The 21056-nt window shown below is 35.3% G+C and overlaps 3 protein-coding genes and 1 non-coding gene across 4 annotated transcripts in view; 2 read left to right on the forward strand and 2 right to left on the reverse strand.

Moving 5' to 3' along the window:
* Nucleotides 1-73: 73 nt before the first annotated feature.
* LOC111430533 (probable polygalacturonase At3g15720) lies at nucleotides 74-4436 on the reverse strand. The gene is made up of 8 exons (XM_023066798.1): nucleotides 4202-4436; nucleotides 2847-2964; nucleotides 1341-1434; nucleotides 1115-1252; nucleotides 736-906; nucleotides 447-627; nucleotides 281-362; nucleotides 74-203 (listed from the first exon to the last, which is right to left on the reverse strand). Exons 1-8 carry the CDS (start codon nucleotides 4434-4436, stop codon nucleotides 74-76), a joined length of 1149 nt encoding a protein of 382 aa, XP_022922566.1.
* A 3321-nt stretch (nucleotides 4437-7757) lies between these two features.
* Nucleotides 7758-7831, forward strand: TRNAK-CUU. Its single transcript has one exon. It is a non-coding gene; the product is annotated as a tRNA-Lys (tRNA).
* Nucleotides 7832-12137: 4306 nt separating this feature from the next.
* Nucleotides 12138-13663, reverse strand: LOC111430802 (transcription factor bHLH84-like). The gene is made up of 5 exons (XM_023067213.1): nucleotides 13139-13663; nucleotides 12664-12903; nucleotides 12487-12552; nucleotides 12348-12413; nucleotides 12138-12271 (listed from the first exon to the last, which is right to left on the reverse strand). Exons 1-5 carry the CDS (start codon nucleotides 13622-13624, stop codon nucleotides 12167-12169), a joined length of 963 nt encoding a protein of 320 aa, XP_022922981.1. The 5' UTR covers nucleotides 13625-13663; the 3' UTR covers nucleotides 12138-12166.
* Nucleotides 13664-17829: 4166 nt separating this feature from the next.
* Nucleotides 17830-21056, forward strand: part of LOC111430829 (mitotic checkpoint protein BUB3.2) — a 5204-nt gene continuing 1977 nt past the window's right edge. Inside the window, exons 1-6 of the mRNA XM_023067256.1 lie at nucleotides 17830-18059; nucleotides 18131-18261; nucleotides 18403-18485; nucleotides 19693-19959; nucleotides 20346-20421; nucleotides 20830-20910. Of these exons, the coding sequence (XP_022923024.1) occupies nucleotides 17937-18059; nucleotides 18131-18261; nucleotides 18403-18485; nucleotides 19693-19959; nucleotides 20346-20421; nucleotides 20830-20910 (761 nt within the window). The 5' untranslated portion in view covers nucleotides 17830-17936. The remainder of the gene's footprint in view (nucleotides 18060-18130; nucleotides 18262-18402; nucleotides 18486-19692; nucleotides 19960-20345; nucleotides 20422-20829; nucleotides 20911-21056) is intronic.

A 21056-nucleotide genomic window follows, 5' to 3' on the forward strand; every position in this document is an offset into this window, starting at 1 on the left:
CCACCCTGTAGTTACGTTAAGAAAACCCGTCATTTTTTGGTAATATATATTAAAAAAATTGCATATGAACAAATTAAAAACTACTTATATTAACCTGTGAAGTCTTGATTCTCAATCCATTTTGAGTGCCCTTTAAGGTGCAATTGCTTACATTGATGTTTTCAATTACGTTATATCCTCCATCTTCTCCTAAGCTTCTAATGCTATAGAAATTAAGATAATAATTACAAATTAATACAAAAACAATGAAATTATAATACGGAAAATGTCGTTTTCGTACCTTATACCGTAACCAGGTCCACAAGTAACACCGACGATATTGATATTAAAAGATCCATTGTATAGAGAAATACATTCGTCACCTACGATAAAATTAGAAAGCCATTATGAAATTCTAAGACAGTTTGAAGACAAATTAAAACTAAAAAGTAATACAAATTTGATACCTGTTTCGATTAAGGAGTTTTGAATAACAACATTGTTTGATCTAGAAACGTTGAATCCGTATGTGTTAGGGATGTTTTCGGGAGCAATGATGTGAACGTCTGAGATAATGGCATCATTGCAAGCGTTTATGGAGATATGATTTTTGACACTATTGATGTGCTTAGTTTCTCGTAGTCGGAGCTCAGTGCAGTTTTGAAAAAATAATGTCGGTAAAACCATATAATATAATTAATATGCACGGTATCAGTTTAACGATCAAACCCTAGAATTAGATCGTTAAAAACTTACCGTTGGAGGTGTGCAGTTTGAATGACAATCTTTCCACCAAGAAGAACTCTGGCCATCGAATTGACCTGCCCCATTGATATTGAGACCAGCTATGTCCAAGAATTGGATCCAGTTTTCTTCGTTATGGCTAGGCCATGCAGCCACGCTCGGAGCCATGATAGTTCCTCTAACCTATGAAACAACAACAGTGTATCAGTTCAAGCTCACTACTAGTAACTATGGTCAGTTTTGACTCATTATGTATCGCCGTCAACTTCACAGTTTTAAAACACGTTTACTAAACAAAGGTTTTTACACCTCTATAAGGAATGCTTCGTTCCCCTTTCCAACCGATGTGGAATCTTACAATTACGAAAGCGATTTTAGTAGCAATAGTTACCTCAAAATTTACTCGTTTAGGGTTACAAGGGCCCTCGAATTTGAGAGGCTTCAATAGGTAAGTTTTTCCAATTGGTACACGCAATGTTGGGATGCCTATCGTTGCCCCACACACGTCTTTCCATACTTTCAAAAAAGCCTTATCACCACAAAAAGAGATCGAGAAAGACTAATAAGAAAAGACAGAACTATACGTACATAAACAAAAACCGAATCAAAGCAATTACTTGTGAATCATCCGTTTTTCCATTTCCAACCGCTCCATAATCAAGAACATTAAAATCAGATGAAGCTGATACATTCCACAAGCTTAAAATGACACTGGAAAACATAAAAACTGAAGCAGAAAGTAGCTTCATCATTTCTAATCTGACGATATAAAAGCAAGAACTGGAGAAGATTTGAGGACCCAAAATGTCGAGTATGAATGGAGATATCGAGTCAAGTTTATAAACAAAGCATTAGGGGTAAAATGGGAAATTAATTAATTATTTTATAAAGGGAAAAAACCCATATTTTGGAAGTATGGAAAATTTGGTTAAATCATAGGCTTAAAGAAAGCAAACGTTGGGGACATTTTATTTTAGGTGACAAATTAATAGGTATTCTAATTTTAGTATGTTCATAAATCTTTGGATGCAAACACTTAATTTTTTTAGAAATTAATAGTTTTGGTGTATTAAATATGAATCAATTTACTCCAAATTTGAATTTGATTATCTTTTTTGGTAAGTTCATCGAGATTAATAATCCTCTAGTTAATTATTTATATGAATAAAAATCGTTTGTAACAACTAATTTTTCGACCCATCATGTAATTTCTTTGAGATCATTGGTGATTGATTTTCGAGTAGATAAAAATGATTGTTCGTGACACGTTGTTCTATATGTTCTTCATTCTTAAAAATTGTTCCAGACAAATAATAAATATGGTTATTTATACCGAAGGAAATGAGGTAACAATCGCCTGTAAAATCTAGATTTTGGATCGGACAAAAATACTAATTTATTTTGAACGTAGAAATATTGAAGTAAAGCTAATTTATTTTAAATCTTAGTTTAATTAGCCATATTAAGAAGTTATTTTCTTATTTTTCATTTTTCGGGTCAAACAATGCGAGGTTATAAATGGTATCATTGTGAAATTTTCTTCTTAGATGGTTACAAATGGTATATATTGAGCATTGTGCCAGTGAGGACGTTGGCCTCAGACGGGTAGATTGTGAGATCCCACGTTGGTTAAAGAGAGGAATGAAACATTTCTGGCGTGGAACCTCTTAGTAAAAAACATGTTTTAAAACTGTGAGACTGACAACGATATGTAACAAACCAAAACAGACAATATCTGCTAGTAATGGGTATAGACGGTTACAAATGATATCACACAGCCAATGCACGTGAGTGAGAACAAAGCATACTGTAACAAAATAACTTTATTGATTTATAGATCGTAAGATTTTTACTACATAAATCGATCACTTAAACAGAGAGCGGTCGACCAACGAGAGATTTATTATAATTATAGAGAACTTAAGAAAAGGAAAGTCAAAACACACAAAGGGTAGTAGTAGTAATAGTAATAGTAATAGTAGTAGGAGTCGGGATCGGGGTCGGGGTCGGGGTCGGAGGCATATGAAATGGATGGATATTTTCAGGTGCAGTTTCCTTGCAAGCAAACGCAGGGTGAAGGGCAGTGGCAATCAGAATAGCATCTTATTCGTACAAGACCACACCTATCGATTGGGCTTGGAAACTCATTTTTCATCATCTTGCTTCCAAACCCACTTTCCATCTCATTTTCACCGTCGCTCACGAGTTTGATCGCGTTCGTGCAGGCCGCCGAGGCTAAACCTACCATAACCATTATCATCAGTATCGCCACAAAAGCAACTCTTTTACTCTCCATGTTTCCAATGATGGCTTTCATTGATCTTGATTCTTCTATTTATAGCGGGGGAAGGGAAGGGGAGGGTGCATGTTTCAACAATTATGGGTGAGAACTTTAGAAGAATTTATTAACTCGAACGGGTTACTGTTTGAGTTGTGTTTAGTCTACGAAGGAGAACCTCATTTAAGATCGGACGGTTAAGATCGGACGGAAAAGTGTAATGGTACGTGAGTTCATTTAAGATAGTTGTGATTATGTCAAAATCATGACGAAATTGCGTTGGGGCCTTTAATATACAACGTTGTAGAAATAAATTACATTAATACGTAAGTTTTAGTGGCTCAATAATGTCCCCTACAATATACGTCATCTAAGAATTAATAAACTATTAACCCGTCATTTAGTAAATGAACCCTAGCGAGCCGGCCTATGGCATATAAATGAAGCCTTTGTGTGCCATAAGTTAGAGAATAAATAAGTCTCGAGTCATTTAAGAGACGCAGGCCTATACTTATAAAGAGAACTTAGATTAGTATGGGTAGCGGTTGTAGATGGGGAACAAAGCATTTCATTACTTATAAGGGTGTGGAAAACTCTTCCTAACATACACGTTTTAAAATCATGAGACCGACAGCAATACATAACGAGTCAAAGCGGGCAATATATGCTAGTGGTGAGCTTGAATTATTACAGATATGGGGTGAAGAAGTAAGAAGAAATTTACGATGATTTATCTTGAATGTGTGAAACGAGAAGTGCATTATTAGATCCAATATGAAAGTGTCAAATTTGAGCAAAAATATTTTTGTTGTTTGCTCGTTACAATATTATTTTAGATCTTTAGTAACTATTTCGATGTATGAATTGTTTGCTCGTCCTTCAGATTTATACAAAAATTGAGACCTGAGATGTGACCGTGCTCATGTGAGATCTCACGTTAATTGAAGAGAGGAACGAGTACTAACAAGGATGCTGGCCTCGAAAGTGGTGGATTGTGAGATGTCATATCAGTTGGACGGTTACCGTTTCAGGTCTTATTTGCATTCGGAATCACAAAACATGAAACAAATTTTATTTATGCACATTTTGAACACAAAGAGAGTGATGTTGATGATGACATAGATTCATTTATATGTACAGAAACAGCATAGCTTCCAGAGCTTTACCATTAGCCACAATATCCATGCTCGAGACAGATACACTCAGCTAAGCAATCAGAGTCCTTTTTGCATTCCATGAGGATTTTGGGACATACCCTTTCTTCATGATTAAGCACTCCCCATTTCATGATCTTTCTTGGGACTCTATGATTGATGTCTCGACCGTCGAAGACAAGGTCCATCGAGTCGTCGTCGATGGCATAGGCAGCCGACGACAACGTTGCTACCAGCAAAATTGCGATTAGAGCCACCGCGACAATCTTCATGCTACCCATTTCAGGTCTTTTTGTTAGTACCTCTTGGCGGTTTAGGTGCCATTTTATGGAAGAGAAAGAGGAGATTTTGCTCCCAATTTGACGTTGAAACTTGAATGATAAGAATGTGTATTGCATCTGGCTGGCAATGCCCATTTGTGTCATCTCGTTTTGCCACATGAGTATTGTGTGCATGGAAGCATTTTTCCAAGTGGTTGGTTGGCTTCCACTCTTGAACAAGACTATAATATATATTTTAGTCTTCAAATTTAAAATTTTTACTTTCCTACTTTACGGTGGGGTACGGTCGGGTCGGGCGAATTCAATCATAGACGCCTATTGGCATTCCAACCTTCCTTCTCTTTTCAGGGCATATCCAAAAGAGAATCCAGTGTTTCTTGGTCGTGAATATCTGAATAGGACGAACCGCCCGTGGTTTGCTTTGGAACAAAACAATTAGAATTAGGATAGGACGAACCGCTCCATGGTTTGCTTTGGAACAAAACAATTAGAATTAGGATAGGACAAACTGCCCCATGGTTTGCTTCGGAACAAAACAATTAGATTTAGGCTTGTTGAACTAAAATGTGTATTATCCATATGGGGGATATTTCAATGGAGAATATTTGACTTAAGACGAAGAGAAGGATTTATCTATTTTATTTAGTTATCCAGTTAAACCAATTATTCGTTATTGTAACATACATAGTGAAGGTGAAGGTCATTCTGACATACCAACACAAATGAAACAGACCAATATAAGTTCTTCCAACCAAACAGACTAATATAAGTTCTTCCACCAATTATTCGTTATTGTAACATACCTAGTGAAGGTCATTATGACGTACCAATATAAGTTATTCCAGCATGTTTTGTTCTCACTCACGCATCTTAGGAAATTCCGAAGAGGTCACCCACCATAAAATTGCTCAAATCAAAACATCCTTAACTATAAAATTCTTATGATTGAGTCACTAAGAAGGGAATGTGCACATTGTTGATATAGATAGTGACTTTCAATTTTTTTTATTAGGTTTCAGACCTTATTCACTCGCCTTATCTTCTTTAACTTAGCTTCCTCGATGATATCTCATCTCATCTCGGTATTTTGTAAGAAAAATGGTGCAGCACCCAATAGCAGATTCCACAGCTGCCACCGTTGGAACCAATGAAATAAATGATTGACCCATCATATCATCCGAACAAACGAAAAATACCAAAAAGTTCGAATTCACAGCTAATAACATTGGTTCAATTGACATTGACATAATAGGAATGCTTGGTCTATTTAGGAGGATTCGGGTTTGATAGGATCCGTTTCAGAAACTCCAGTAAGTTAAGAACCGTACGTCGAACCCAACCGTTCAATGTACCATTGTCAAATTCAAAGAAGATGGCTGCCCACTAAATTTCATGTTGAGCTGAACTCACCTTTGACGACTTTTTTTTTTAATTAATCTTTAAAAAAAAAAACATCTTACTGGCATAGAAAATGGCTGTTTACATCATTTCATGGAGACCCACCACTTTAATTTACACATTGTTCTTCACCAAACCAATACAATCAAACAAATTAAAACAAAAAAATAAAATAAAAATAATAACGTTTTACAAATCATTAATTTTCTGAATAATCCTTCCCACTTAGCCATTTTCTCAGCGAGGAAGGTTACCATTATTTGAAACCTGGCCAGCATAAGATGATCCAAACGCACCCTTACTAACGCTACGGGAATGCATTAACTCGTGCCCCGACCGTTGGTCCAAGTACTCGAACCTCGGTGTCTGAAAATCCGATCGTGTTCGTCGGTGAGATGACTCGTCGTTAGTCAAGAGATGGTAGCTCCGGCTCGAACCTACGGATTGGCTTCTATAGTCGTGGCGTGGCTTTTGCTTCTTCATTGCATGGAATAGATAAGGAATTAAGCCCTCCATATCTTTCTTTCTTTCTTCTAATTCTTTGAGCTAAGAGCTTGTTTGGTTTATACACAAAAGTCATAACAAAAGGTGATTTTATACTAGAATTATGGAAGTGGGTTGGAAGATGATGGTGTGAAATTTCGTTTCTATCCTTATCTTTTGTGGAGGAAGCTTCTTTGCAATGAGTTTGGTTGAGGGGTTTTGAGGGAATTCAAATGCTATTGGAGTGGCTAATTGGATAATGTTCTAGCTATGGCCTCTCATGGTGGAGGTATCAACTATGGGAGGCGCCTTCCATTTCAACGCGAAGACTAAGTAATGGCCAACTTCGTCTACAAGGGATCGTTTTTAGCCATATCCACAATAGTTCTTCATCCTATCTAGAATGATTTCGGGTCGATGATTGTAATGGTCAAAGTCCATTACTAATAGATATTGTCTGCTTTAGTCAATTACGTCGTCAGCTTCACGACTTCAAAATGTTCTACTTTAGAAAGAGGTTTTCACACCCTTTTAAGGAATGCATTCGTTCTCCTCTCCAACCGACATGGGATTTCACCGTCTTATCCCTTAGGAGCCAGCGCTCTCGCTGGCATACCGCTTGGTGTCTGACTCTGATATAACTGTAATAGTTCACGCCTACTGCTAATAGATATTGTCCACTTTAGTTCGTTACGTATCGTCATCAGCCTCAGTTTTAAAACGCATCTACTCGAGAGAAGTTTCCACACCCTTATAAGAAATATTTTGTTCTCCTCTCCAACTGACATGAGATCTCATAGTCTATCCCTTAGGGGCCTAGCTTCCTCGCTAGCGCTGTTTGGTGTCTGGCTCTGATATAACTGTAACAGTTCACGCCCACTGCTAATAGATATTGTCTACTTTAATCCGTTACGTCATCAGCTTCAGTTTTAAAACACGTCTACTAAAGAGAGGCTTTCACACCCTTACAAGAAATGTTTTGTTTCTTCTCTTACAAAATGTAGAATCTCACGTAGATTTTAGAAGCCGTTGGACATAAAAGAAGGACATGGAAGGAGGCAAAAGGATAATTGTCTACTCAACCTTAATTTTCTCGAAAGGAAGATAGCAAATTTGATTATGTTGTCTCTCCCATCATCTACCATTAGCACAAAAATCTAATCTTTCCCTTTTTGACCTTGTCACACCCTTAATTTTAGTCCTTTTATATTTAAATCTAGATTAATGAATTAAGTGTTTTGGTCTTTTGAATTGGTCATGAGAATCTTTTTCATTAAACAAAAGTCAATTATGTCATGGTGACTCGTGGGATTCGACTTCTTCATCAACAAACGACACAATGGTGATCTCAAATGAAGTGACGATGACTATAATACTTAAAAGATATTTTTTATAATTTAAATTGAACGACAAAAAGAACCATAAAGTTCATATATGCAAGCTGGAGTAGCTCAGTTGGTTAGAGCGTGTGGCTCTTAACCACAAGGTCTAAGGTTTAACCCCTTCCTCTAGTGTCAAGGCAAATTTTTAATATATTGATCATACGTGGTAGTTTAAAAAAAAAAAAAAAAAAATTGGCGTGTAGGTTAAGTATAATTAAATAAAGGAGACAATTTCGCCGCCATTGACGGCAAGGTTAAATTAACCTTATCTTCTGACATGGAGGACATGTCTGATTCGTAATAAACTATGAAAAATATGGATAATTTGTTTTCAGCTATAAATAAATACAAGGGTTTACTGGTTATGGGAAGAACAGAGAGATGGAGATGAACAAGAAGGTTGCTTTGCTGGTTATGGTGGTTCTGGCGGCGGTTATGGCTCAATCCGCGGCCGTGGATGAGGCGATTCAGCTGCCGTCGGAGGGCGGAGCAGGTTGTTACGACACACCGCCCCCTCCAAGAGTATGTCCGGTTATGATATTGCCGTGTAAAACTGACTCTGAGTGCTCTCCATGTTACTGTGTTAATGGCTCCTGCGTTTGATGAGCAAAAACAAAAGGAAGAAGGAAAAGATTGTCATTAAGCACTGTTGCGTTGTTGTTTGTTCTTTTCCTTTTTTTTCTATGTTCTAATAAAAAAAACTTCCCTTTTCATCACTTTTTGTCTTGCAAAATTAATCTCTCTCTATTTTTTTGGTGTTCATGTGATTACACGAGATTCTACGCCCGTTAGAGAAGAGAACGAAGTATTTTTTTATAAGGGTGTGGAAACATCTCACTAGTGTACGCGTTTTGTAATTGTGGAGCTCACTACAAGCTAAAATAGATAATAACAGCTAGCTACAAATTTAATGACCCATCTCACTAGTATACGCGTTTTGTAATTGTGGAGCTGACTACAACCTAAAACAGACAATAACAGCTAGCTACAGATTCAATGACCCATCTCACTAGTATACGCGTTTTGTAATTGTGGAGCTGAATACAAGCTAAAACAGATAATAACAGCTAGCTACAAATTCAATGACTCGAATAATTTGAATCACCTAATCCAAACAATAAGTGTTGTGTTGGGTTGGGTTTTTTTTGGTTTGGATTGGGATGAATTTTTTGAAAATCGAAAAATTTGGTATGGTTTGGTTCACGGGTTGGAACGTATTTGATCGAGTCAACCTGACCCACTAGAAAATAGGATTTACAATCCAACTCAACCCTACAGTACTTTTTAAATTGTTATGAATATTAAGAGGATTTTAGTTATTAATGTAACATGTATTATGAATAATATGGTTTTTTTAAAATAATTAAAAAAATGAACAATTGGACGATACAACCCGACTAAAAAATAAAGGGTTGAGTTAGGTTAGGTTATAAACCCTACTCGAGTCATTCGTGTCACCGACCTACAATTCTACGTGGGTTTGTGACGAATAAGCTAAGTGACCAATAAAGTAACGAAATTGATAAGGGTGAGGACGCGATTAGAGACTTTTTGTTACGTTGAAAGCATGAATATTCATTAATGGCTGCTGCTCTGTGCTATAAATACAAGGCTTGGGAGAGCAAATAAAACCATACAATTGCTGTTGGGAAATAGAGAGAGATCATATGGAGATGAAAAACAAGGTTGGTTTGGTGGCTATGGTGGTTGTGATGGTGGTTATGGCTCACTCCGCCACCACCATCGCCGCCGTGGATGAGCCCATTCAGGTCCCAACCAACGGCGGAGGAAGTGAATCCGATACACCCAGGGTGTGCCCGGCTACACTTTTGCCATGCAAAACTGACTCTGAGTGCTCTCCATGCAACTGTGTCAATGGCTCCTGCGTTTGATAAGAATATGAACAACATGTTGCTTTCCATGTTTTATGCCAAATAAATTGAAGCTTCCATTTATTTCCTTCCTTATCTCTCTCTAATCCAAGCTTACCGCTAGTAGATATTGTTCTCTTCGAGCATTTCTTTAGAGTTTTTAAAACGCGTCTACTAAAGAGAGATTTTCACACCCTTATAAAGAATGTTTCGTTCTTCTCTAAGGATCTCACAGGTTCTTGAATGCTTTTAATTTGTACTTCCACGAGTTGGGTCAAGCTGTTTGGTTGAGTTTGGTTGAATCACGACTATTTTTAAACTCAATCTAACCGTTCATGGAATAAAAATTTTAATTCAAATAATTTTTATTAAATAATAAACTCAACCCAATTATAAATTTATTTAAATTTTTGTATTTATAAAACTTAACTCAATTTGAAAAAGTTCGTAATTAAGTTAGGTTGATCTGATGTTTTATGTTACTCGTCCCATTCTTACATATATTTCTCATTTTACGTTTTTTTATAATGTTTCCATAATTTTATATTTCTAATTTCCCAAAAACAAGAATGAAATAATTAGATTAATTTCAACATAAATATAAAAATATATAGAAGCCAAGTCAATATTGGTCGGTAGATAGACACCTTCAATTTTGAACCATTAGCAGATATTATTGACTTCAGAGATTTTTAAAGGCGTTTTTTTCAACAATTCAAAAGTGGAATAAATCAAACAGACGTTCACTTGAAGTCGGGTGCAAGAAAGCGTTTATGAAACCACGCTTTTGTGTATCCTCACGAATGAAACTAATTCTCGGGAAGGGGCGTAATAAAATGAATCCTTGAGAAAAAAATTCACTAAAATGGAGATAAACTGAAATAACGTTCAATCTTATTTCTATTGAGTGGAAAAAAGATATAAGAAGTTCGTTTTGTTCATCTATGCATCTATGTGATGGGTAAATCCTCGTAAATATATAAAGTGATTCACCTGTTGACTTTATGTATAATTTGTTAGTCGATTATAATATATATATATATTTTTTTTGTTTGACATTTAATTCCATTTAAATTGATGCGAAAAAAAAGGTCAAACTCAAAATATAAAATACAGAGATAAAATTTATATTTGAGAATTAAGTTTTTTATTTTTCCCTCTTATTATCTATATGTTGACATACTCAAATAATTCATATTTAAAGTTTGACTTTGTTATAATTTTAATATTTTAATACAAGAATAAGATTATTATTTATTATTTAATCAATTATTTGTTGGACATTTATAATGGAAATTAAATGCATTTTATTATGAATTGACTTTTCTTTTTCAAAAAAATATTTTAAAAAATAAAAATTTCAAATTACAAGTGAAATTATTGAATTTAATTAAAACCATGATTGAATTTATTTTTTATTTTGAGCTATAAAATACGAAGTGTTCGGCTCTCAATTCTTCTTAGAGGAAGATTGGTTTGCTCGAGTGACCGATCCTTCCATAATATATTTCTGTCCTTCTGACATCCATTTAATACAATAAAAATTCTCGAAAAGAATTTTATTTAGAAATATGAATCTGGGTTTTTCAATTTATTTATTGATCGATCATATTGACATTCTTATTATTTTATGCGACGAACAAAAAAAAACTATAGGTCAAAATTTTAAATATAAAAATTAAATTCATTAATCACGGTGAAGAAGCTCGTCCTTTGAATTAATGTATGATTAATTTGGAATTCGATTCATTTTATAAAAAAATATCATTTGAGTTTCATTGGGCAGTGGGTAACAATATTCTTATAGCGTTTATCTTTGCAATTGGGACAAATGTTTCCTCGTAATCTATATCGTAAGTTTGAACATGTCCTTAGCTACCAACCCTGATATCTACTTACGAAGTGAAGGAGAGAAGCTATGAGACCAATAAGCAGAGCGACGGATTTGCTTTCACAGCAAGAATATCTCTGTGATACGTCCGAAAACTTTAAAGATGCCCTTTCTACTTTTGACATTGATTGAAACTTAATATTTTAACAATCAGTTGTATACGGGTATCTATACAGTGCTATGATATATTGTCCACTTCTGATATAAGTTCTCATAGCTAAAAGATCTCGTATCAATGAAAATCATAACTAAAAGATCTCGTATCAATGAAAATCATATGTATACAGTTTGGCTGCACTCCAAATATAATACCGTTTGTAATAACCTAAGGCCACCTCTAGCAGATACTGTCCGCTTTAGCTCGTTACGTATAATCGTCAGCCTCATGAGTTTAAAATGCATATCTTAGAGAGAGATTTTCAAATATTTCGTTCTCCTCTCCAATCGATATGGGATATCTCACAATTTTTTGAACCCTCTTTCAAGGATTTTCCGACGTCAAAAATATGTTTTTTTCAAACTCAATTAAAGTAGAAGAAGAACATGAAATAGTTATCGATCGACTATGAACACAACATTTTCTCCGAGCTCAAGATCGAACTAAATAAGTCTAGCTTGAAACATACTTCGATTTCTTTCACAAAAAGGTTACATATTTCAAAAGCTGTTTCCCCTACGACAATAAATAACAACGTTAAACTATGTCTATTGTGATGCATTGTCTTGTTTCATGAGCTTCAAGTTAAGTCCAATGTCCATTCCATTGTAAGCAATTGGTGCATACATCCATAGATCATCAGAGCTCAACAGCTGCAAACATTGGATTCAACACAAAATCAAGCCTTGAAAATTATGGAATTAAATGGTTTGTTCATTCAAAAATTACCTTGATTTGAAGCTGCAAGAACTTCACATACTCAACTGCTTCTTCAAGCATTGTACTGATATCAACCTGCACAAACCAAGATATTGTTGATCGTGTGATAAACACCGAGATCGTATATGTTCGTGTGAGATTGGCCTACCTTCGTGCCGTTCGGGACGAGGCTTTGTAACATTCTCAACCTTTCATTGATTCTTTCTCTCCTTTTCTGAAGGAAAATTTAAAGGAGTTGCATGTTAGATCAGAGTTCGAGAGTTCAAGTATGGCAACGGGAGTTCGGGAGTTTAACAATAGCGATCGGAGTGGTTTAGAGGGTTACCCTTGCATAGAGGCTTTGAGGGTCTGTGGCTGAGCCTCTACTGGCTCTTGGCTTTCCACTTGAGCTCAGGGTTGAGCTGGAAGTGATCCCACCATTACAGTCATCTTCTGAGCTGAAGCTGCTTGTGCACAGCCCATTTGGACTAACAATGTGATCCTCCTCTTCATTGCAGCTACCCGAAGCAATCTTCGAGCTCTTCCGTGCCCTCGTGTTCCTCGTACTCGTCTTCGTCTTTTCGACCTTCATTACCAAATCACAAAGCGCATTGCCATTAGTGTTGAGGATCGTTGCGAGGGAATCCCACATTGACTAATTTTAGGAATACATCTTGATTGGTACGAGGCCTTTTGAGAAAGCTCAAAGCAAATCTACGAGAGCTTATGCTCAAAGTGCACAATATCATACTATTGTAGAGACTCGTGATTCCTAACCATAAGAATCACAGAAACAAATGAGTTCGAATTATCAATCTTACATTATACGAACTCGGGGACCGCTTCCTCGAGTTGGTGTCAACTGGTGTCGATGCAACTTTATCGTCCTTCGTAGCTTCTTCCACCGTGATCTCAGCTCTCTTTTCCGGCTGTGAGCTTCCAGCAGGGAATTGTTGCAGCCTGCATTGCCTTGTTTTTCGACTCGAACCGCTATCGTCCAATCGATCGCCATTCCGAACATCCTCCATCGAGAAATCCAAGGACAAAGAGGCACCATTATTAGGCAACCAAGGAGGGTGAGAATCATTCTCATTCAAGGTGTAATAATGATTACTATAGTAAGAAGGTTCATCCATGGGTGCCATGGCCAAAGAAGCAGACGGGACGGCCGAGCTCGAACCGGGATTGAGCTCGTTTGGAAGACAATAGTTGTTGAGCAAATTAGCCATGAAATCAGACTCCTCAGCTGTGTAAGCTCCACTGAGAGATATCCATTCCCTTTCTGAAATGGGTCCTATAGGTTCCATTGGGGTTACCAAAAACAAGAAAAAGGAGACCTTTTTATGGTTCTTTGATGCTTGAGAAGATGGGATTACAAATTGTTGAAGCTCATTTATAAACAAAAATGAAGTTGACTTGTGTTCTTAGTTTAATACCCTAAAGAGGGACAAAGGGCCCAAAGAAAACTCAAAAGCTTAACCAACTGTCATGGATGGATTAAAAAATGCAGCCTTTTTCAGTTTGGATTAAGACAAAAAGTAAAGGAAAAGAACTTGGTTGGTGATATTTGGTCTTTTAGATAGAATCGATGATTACGCGTAACCGTCCACTCGTAATAGATATTGTCTATTTTCGCTCGTGTTGTCAAACCAAAGGTAACTGTACCCTTATTAGAAATGGTTCGTTTCTCTCTCCAACTTATGTGGGATCTCATAATCCACCCCCTTAGAGATCTAGAGTGCACACCTCCGGGTGTCTGGCTCTGATACCATTTGTAACAGCTCAAACTCACCGTGAGTAGATTTTGTCCGCTTTGACATGTTACGTATCGTAGTCACCCTCACAGTTTTTAAAATGCGTCTATTAGGGAGAGGTAATCACATACTTATAAAGAATGTTTCGTTTCCTTCTCCAACTGATGTGGAATCTCATAATCCACCTCCTTGGGGCTCAGCGTCCTCACTGACACATCACTTAGTGCCTGGCTCTGATGCCATTTGTAACAACCAAAACCCACTGTTAGTAGATATTGTTCGATTTGACATGTTATATATCGCAGTCCGCCTCAAGTTTTCAAAACACGTCTACTAGGGAGAGATAACCACACTTTTATAAGGAATGTTTTGTTCTCCCACTCCAACCGATATGGAATATCACAATGTATCTCTTTCTTTCTTTCTTTCTTTTTCCTTACTGTGTCACGAGTTTTCGTCCCGAATTGGGTTTGGGTTCTTCGAGGCTAAGAGAAAATTGAAGTATGTGCTAATAACTATCGGGTTCGAGTTTTTACGTTGTCGATATCATGTCTTTGTCATACCATTAAAGTGAAAGGGAGGTTTGTTTGATTAGCTTCATTTAGTCATAGACTTTGGGAAGACTAAAAAACTACAATAATTTTGTGGGATGCAGTGATAATGACACTCATAAATATATTCTCAAAGAGTGGAATGGTTGATTTGAAAATGAAAGATGCCCTTTGGAAATGCTCTTTGGCCTCATTCTTAAAAGAGTCTTCTTTCCCATTAATTCACTTATTAATTTATTACATCTGGGGTTAATTTAAATAATACTTTACCGCGCTAGTTGGGTTACGATCGTTTTTTGCAGCTCAATTAAGTTACCGGTTAAATAATCGACATTATTGATGAACCTATGATATTAATCGTCAAAACGTCAAAACGTACATGTCAAATAACAGTCGAGTAATGTCAAAACGTCGAGCTCCTAGTAATAATATTAATCGTCAATCGGAACATATAGTTTAAGGGGATAAGATACGAATTATCGTTTCAAAAATTACAGATTCGATCCTTCACTCCCGTAATTACTGCAAAAACTTAAAAAACCATGCATATGAGATCCCATATCAGTTATAGAGAGTAACGAAACATTTTTTTTATAAAAATGTCTTTAAAAATATGTTTATTATCGATAGAAAATTAATTATATTTATTTTCATTAAAATGTTTCCTAAAAAATTAAAAAACAAAAAACATGTCTTAGATATTTATGTTTATTGAATTATAATATAGCCGGCCGCTTGTATATATATTTATAAATGTAATATAAAATTTGTAAATTTGCACTAGAAATATAGCAAAAATTAATTAGTCATAAAATTCAATCAATAATTAATTAATTACTTAAAAATTATATCGCATAAAATAATAACACACCTATTGTCACAGTAAAAGTTAATTAAAAAAATACAAATTATTAAAATAAAACACTACACTTACGTATATTCTAAAAATATTCTTTTAAAAAACATGCTACAAAATTCTCCCAAATAAAAATTAATTAATTTTTTTTTTACTGGATCCATTCACTTAGAAGTCAGCGTTCTCGCTGGCACGTCATCTAATGTCTGACTACAATATGTTTATTGATACACTGTTCGATGTCTAACTTTGATAATATTGTAACAATTCAAGCGCACTATTAACCGATATTATCTGTTTTGTTAGATAGTTAATAATTTATTTATTTATTTTTTTAAATAAATATTTGAAATTTTATTATTATTAATGGATGAAATTATTGTGTTTAATTTTGAAAAAAGAAAAAGAAAATTGTAAGAATTATGTGCATGCCATCACGATGGTTGGAGATAGAATTTCAACTGCCTTGTTGGAAAGAGCTGGCAGCTCAAAACGCGTTAATTTACTTCCTATATTATTATATTATATTATATTATATTATATACTCTTTTTTTAATTAATTTTCACAATATAAATAATACTTTCTTTGTTAAATAAATAATTTTTTAAATTCTTTTTTTTTCATCGAATAATGCATGTTGTTTATATTTTAATTCATGTACTAAAAAATTAGGATAATTAAGAATTATTATTTTATTAGTTAAAATTATGCTATATATTTAAAAAAAATCAAAAGTGAAAAAGAAAAAAAAAACTTAAATTTCTTACATATAATATAATAAATTTTTTATGACGTAATAATTAATTTTATATAAAATGGGAATAGAAAAAAAGGATGTGCTGAATTTTTTATAGGGGAATGAGGAGAGGAAGGAATTAAATAACATTTTTTTAATTATTAGAAAAGAAAAAATATATATAGCTAGAGCGTGAGGCAATGGATCTGTTTTAATAATATCAAAGTTTGATTATTTTATTTTATTTATTAATGTACGTGTGAACAAAATATACTAATATTGGCTCGAGTATTTTTGTAATAAAGATTGTTATATGTGACGTATATGTAAAGATATAGTTGTTACAAATGGTCTTGTCTATTAGCAGTGGATTTGAGTTGTTACAAATGGTATTAGAGTTAGATAATGAGCGATGTGTCAGCGAGAACACTGGTCCCCAAAGAGATGGATTGTGAGATTCTACGTCGGTTGTGTTGGATGATGAAAGTCCCACATCGGCTAATTTAGGGAATGATCATGGGTTTATAAGTGAAGAATACTAACTTCATTCGCATGAGGCATTTTGGAGAAGCCCAAGGTAAAGGCATGAGAGCTTATGTTTAAAGTGGACAATATCATACTTTTGTGGAGAGTCGTGTTCGTCTATCATGGTATCAAAGTCATGCTTTAAACTTAGTCGTGTCAATAGATTGGTAAATTCTCAAATATTGAACAAAGAACTCCAAAAGAAAAGGAGTCAAGCCTCCTCGAAGGCCGTAAAAAATGACTAAGACTCCAAAGAAGTCGAGCCTCGACTAAGGGGAGGTGTTGGATGATAAAAGTCCCACATCGGTTAATTTAGGGGAGGTGCACTTTGTTCGAGGGGAGGTGTTGAATGATAAAAGTCCGAATCCTAACTCCATTGTTAGGAGGCCTTTTGGGGAAGCGAAGCCATCGTTTGTTAAGTTACGAGCCAAAGCCCCACGATATAAAATCTAAATTAATATAATACACTTATCATAGTTCTGTATTGATATTATTCATAACGACCATATTATAAGCCAACTCAACACACACAGCATTATAATGCATTGTACACTACTCGACATTATGATTTATTCTCAAAAGAGCTACGATATTTAAGTGTTTTCTTTTTTAGTCTTTATTATTTTAAATTTGTGTGTCCATATAACTCGAGAACTCCAATCAAACCATAAGGGTTTGGTTGAGTTAGTTTCTTTTTTCGATTTGGGTTAGGTTGAATTTCTAGAAAATTGAAAATTCACGTTGGTTTGTCGGTTGACAGTTTTTTGGTCGGGTCAACTGGACCAACCCAAAAGAGTTATAACCTAATCCTATCCTACTTCTAAATTTTGTTAGAAAATTAAAAATATTTGACGTTCGTAATAGATATTAATGTAATATGTATTGTGGATAAGTAAATTTTTAAAAATAATTAAGAAAAAACCGAACCACGGAACCCAATATAATTTGAAAATAGAAAGTTGTATTGAGATATGAACTCGTCTCGAGGGTCGGTCGGGTCATGAACCCAATCAATCGGGTTAGTCCAAAAGATTTTCTCATATAAATATCTCTCGTCCTCAAATTCAAAAAATCAAATTTTGGAAACTGCTTCCCTCTTCGTTTCTCTCTCTCTCTCTCACTCAACAAATCTCCAAGTATTCAGAGAAAAACCCTAATTCTCCATCTCATCGGTCCTCCGCCAAGGAGTTTGCGCCATGACAGCCATCCCTCCTCCTCCTCCTGCTGGTCGGGAGCTTTCAAATCCTCCGTCTGACGGCATTTCCAATCTCCGGTTCTCCAACCACAGTGACCACCTACTTGTTTCCTCTTGGGACAAGGTAAAGTAGTTGTAACTCCCTATATCACTTCTGCTCATTTCTCACCTCATTTTACTCTTCTGTATTCTTAGACTGTGCGCTTGTACGACGCCAGCGCCAACGTGCTCCGCGGTGAGTTCGTACACGGTGGTCCTGTGCTCGACTGTTGTTTCCACGACGATTCTTCGGGATTCAGTGCGAGTGTTGACAACACTGTCAGGAGGTGAGTGGTTCTGTATTCTTTTTTCTTTTTTTTTTTTGTCTTCTTACTTAGGAAATCTTGCTGATTCGACTGTGCAGAATTTTTATGCTAGGAGCTTGGAAATTTTGGAAACAAGTTTAACTTTTTTCTGAAATGTTTCAGGCTTGTTTTCAATCATAATAAGGAGGATATATTAGGGAAGCATGATGCACCTGTGCGGTGCGTTGAGTACTCTTACGCGGCAGGTATATTTTTTTGTTGATGGCTTGGTTTTTAATTGAGTGTTCTGAGTGTTTTATCTCTGAAGAAGATAGGAGCCCTGCTTCATTAGCCATTTAGAAATTTTACATGAGGGTTGTGCTTGTAGATTTGGTATAGTACCAAAATAGTAGGAGAGGGCCAAATTAAAACTTGTAATGAATAGGAACAAAACTTAACTCGCTCTCCGCTTATTTATTGTCAATTCACAGTAAAATTTGAGTTGGAAGATCGAATTAGATTTTGAAGGGCAGGGTGCATATCTTTGAACTGTTAAGATGTTGTCAGTGTAGTTCTCAAACTTTTAATGTGATCAATTATTCCTCGAGCATGTTGTGTTTACTTTTCCAGTAACTTGTTAGTAGTTGAAATTGATGAAATTAAGCTCAGGTACTATATTGTAACTTACTAATAGTTGGGGTAATCTTTTTTGGAAAAAAAAAAAAAACTAAAATAGGAGGGGATAACACATTACCCCATGATTTTTAATTAGTTGAGATATTCCAAGACATGGTTGCTACAAGAAACCCAGGGAGAATCACATTACGACCTCTACTTTTATACCTGCTAGAATTTTATTGAGATGAGAGCATATGGATTGGTTAGTAATTTAATAAGTTTCAATGTACTGAACATTTCTTGTACGTAAGCCCACAGAAGATTTAAAAAATCATCAGTTTATGCTAGTTGATGAATCCTTTTCTATCTTATTCATAAGGGAGTGAATGGAAAGGGAAAATTGTTTTATCAATGGAAAACCAAATGATATTTTCTTTTACCGTACTACATTGGTTCTAATTCACTTTATTCGGATGAACTTTTTGGAGGAACCCTTAGTGTCTTTTTTTCTTCCCTTGTGAAACATGGTTACTATAAAATTATTGCAGGTACTAGCATCTTAAAGGGATTTGTGATGTCCATTGTTGTTTCTGGATGATAGAATTATGTACTCATAGAATATAGAGTTAGAATATGAGGTGACCTATTACTTATGTTTTTTTTTTTTTTTTCCTGTTTGAACTCTATGAATTAAAAATGAAATGGTGAAATAGTTATCTCTCATGCACTGGAATCTCTGTGGTGCCAAACTTCTTTTCAAGGAAATATGTGCTATGTCACTGCATTTTAGATATGAGCTCTATTATTTTTATCTTAATATGGGAAATTTGACAACGTAGGTCAATGGTTTTCCAGGGCAATTAATTACTGGCAGTTGGGATAAAACACTGAAGTGTTGGGATCCCAGAGGTGCAAGTGGTCAGGAACATACGCTGGTTGGAACATATCCTCAGCCTGAGCGTGTTTATTCACTCTCTCTTGTGGGGAACCGTTTAGTTGTCGCAACTGCTGGAAGGCATGTTAATGTCTATGACTTGAGAAATATGTCTCAACCCGAGCAAAGAAGAGAATCTTCATTGAAATATCAGACTCGATGTGTGCGGTGTTATCCAAATGGAACAGGTGTTAATCTGACCTTTAAATTGAAATCATTGATTCATGAACCATCTTTCTTCTTGTTAAATGACAATGTAATTCTCTGTGCTGTTCATATGTATGGAATATATATATATTCTTTTTATAGGATATGTATGGAATTTTGGTTGAACCCTGCCAGTACATACTTTGTTCCCTTACTTCCTAGTGAAACAGGTTTTGAAGTTCGTTTATTTGAATTCTGAGGGTAGCAACTAGGACCTACTCTTAGTATGGAAATGCTTCATTCATGTGGCTTCTTTCTACTGTGATTTCTATGAACTAAATTAACTAAAAATACGCTGCAAGTAAGCACCATCATGGCTTTGGTACTGCAATTACTTATAGATTTATAATTTTTCTTCTAAATGCAGGTTATGCTCTTAGTTCTGTTGAAGGACGAGTAGCTATGGAATTTTTTGATCCCTCAGAGGCTAGTCAAGCCAAAAAGTAGGTGTTGTTGGTAATTAAACAATAACAAGAAATATGTCAATACCTCTTATTCTTTTGTATTCATTCCTTTCTCTGCAATAGGTTGAATTCTTTATATCCTCTAACAAACATTCGTTAGAAAAAAAAAATACACACTGTTTTAGGCTAGCTCAAAAAGGTACTCTAGAGTGACAGATAGAAGAAAATGGTTCACCCCAGATGATCTATTCGTGATTGTATATGTTAACTCTGAACATATCACAACACCAACCCGACAACCACCACCCCCAATCCCCCATTTTGATTCTGGTTATATTCTGCATTTTAGACACAATAGCAATATGCTTTATTTTTAATAAGATGCTATTTATTCTTTATTGATAGTCTGAGTTGTAATTCCCTGTATGTGAATTTGTCTTTTTATAGGTACGCATTCAAATGTCACAGAAAATCAGAGGCTGGAAGAGACATAGTCTATCCGGTCAATGCCATTGCATTCCATCCTATGTGAGTTTATGGTTTATATTGAGTAATGATTTAGCTCGAGTGAGAGCATAGATAGGCTGAAAAGGAGGGATTGACTATATTATCCTTATAATTCAAAATAATGCATCTGTTTTATGAGAGGCTTAAAAAAAAAAAAAAAAAAAAAA

This window comes from Cucurbita moschata, unplaced genomic scaffold, assembly GCF_002738365.1.
Source record: "Cucurbita moschata cultivar Rifu unplaced genomic scaffold, Cmos_1.0 Cmo_Scf00034, whole genome shotgun sequence".
Taxonomy (NCBI): Eukaryota; Viridiplantae; Streptophyta; class Magnoliopsida; order Cucurbitales; family Cucurbitaceae; genus Cucurbita; species Cucurbita moschata.

Excerpts from the sequence above, each read along its gene's own strand:
- LOC111430802 (XM_023067213.1), bottom strand. The coding sequence starts at position 13,624 with ATGGAACCTATAGGACCCATTTCAGAAAGGGAATGGATATCTCTCAGT. Across the intron at positions 12,904-13,138 it reads GGTCCCCGAGTTCGTATAAT|GTCGAAAAGACGAAGACGAG; the intron begins GTAAGATTGATA and ends TTGGTAATGAAG. Across the intron at positions 12,553-12,663 it reads CTCAAAGCCTCTATGCAAGG|AAAAGGAGAGAAAGAATCAA; the intron begins GTAACCCTCTAA and ends ATTTTCCTTCAG.
- LOC111430533 (XM_023066798.1), bottom strand. The coding sequence starts at position 4,436 with ATGGGTAGCATGAAGATTGTCGCGGTGGCTCTAATCGCAATTTTGCTG. Across the intron at positions 1,253-1,340 it reads GAAAAACGGATGATTCACAA|GCTTTTTTGAAAGTATGGAA; the intron begins GTAATTGCTTTG and ends TGTGGTGATAAG. Across the intron at positions 907-1,114 it reads CTAAACGAGTAAATTTTGAG|GTTAGAGGAACTATCATGGC; the intron begins GTAACTATTGCT and ends GTTGTTTCATAG.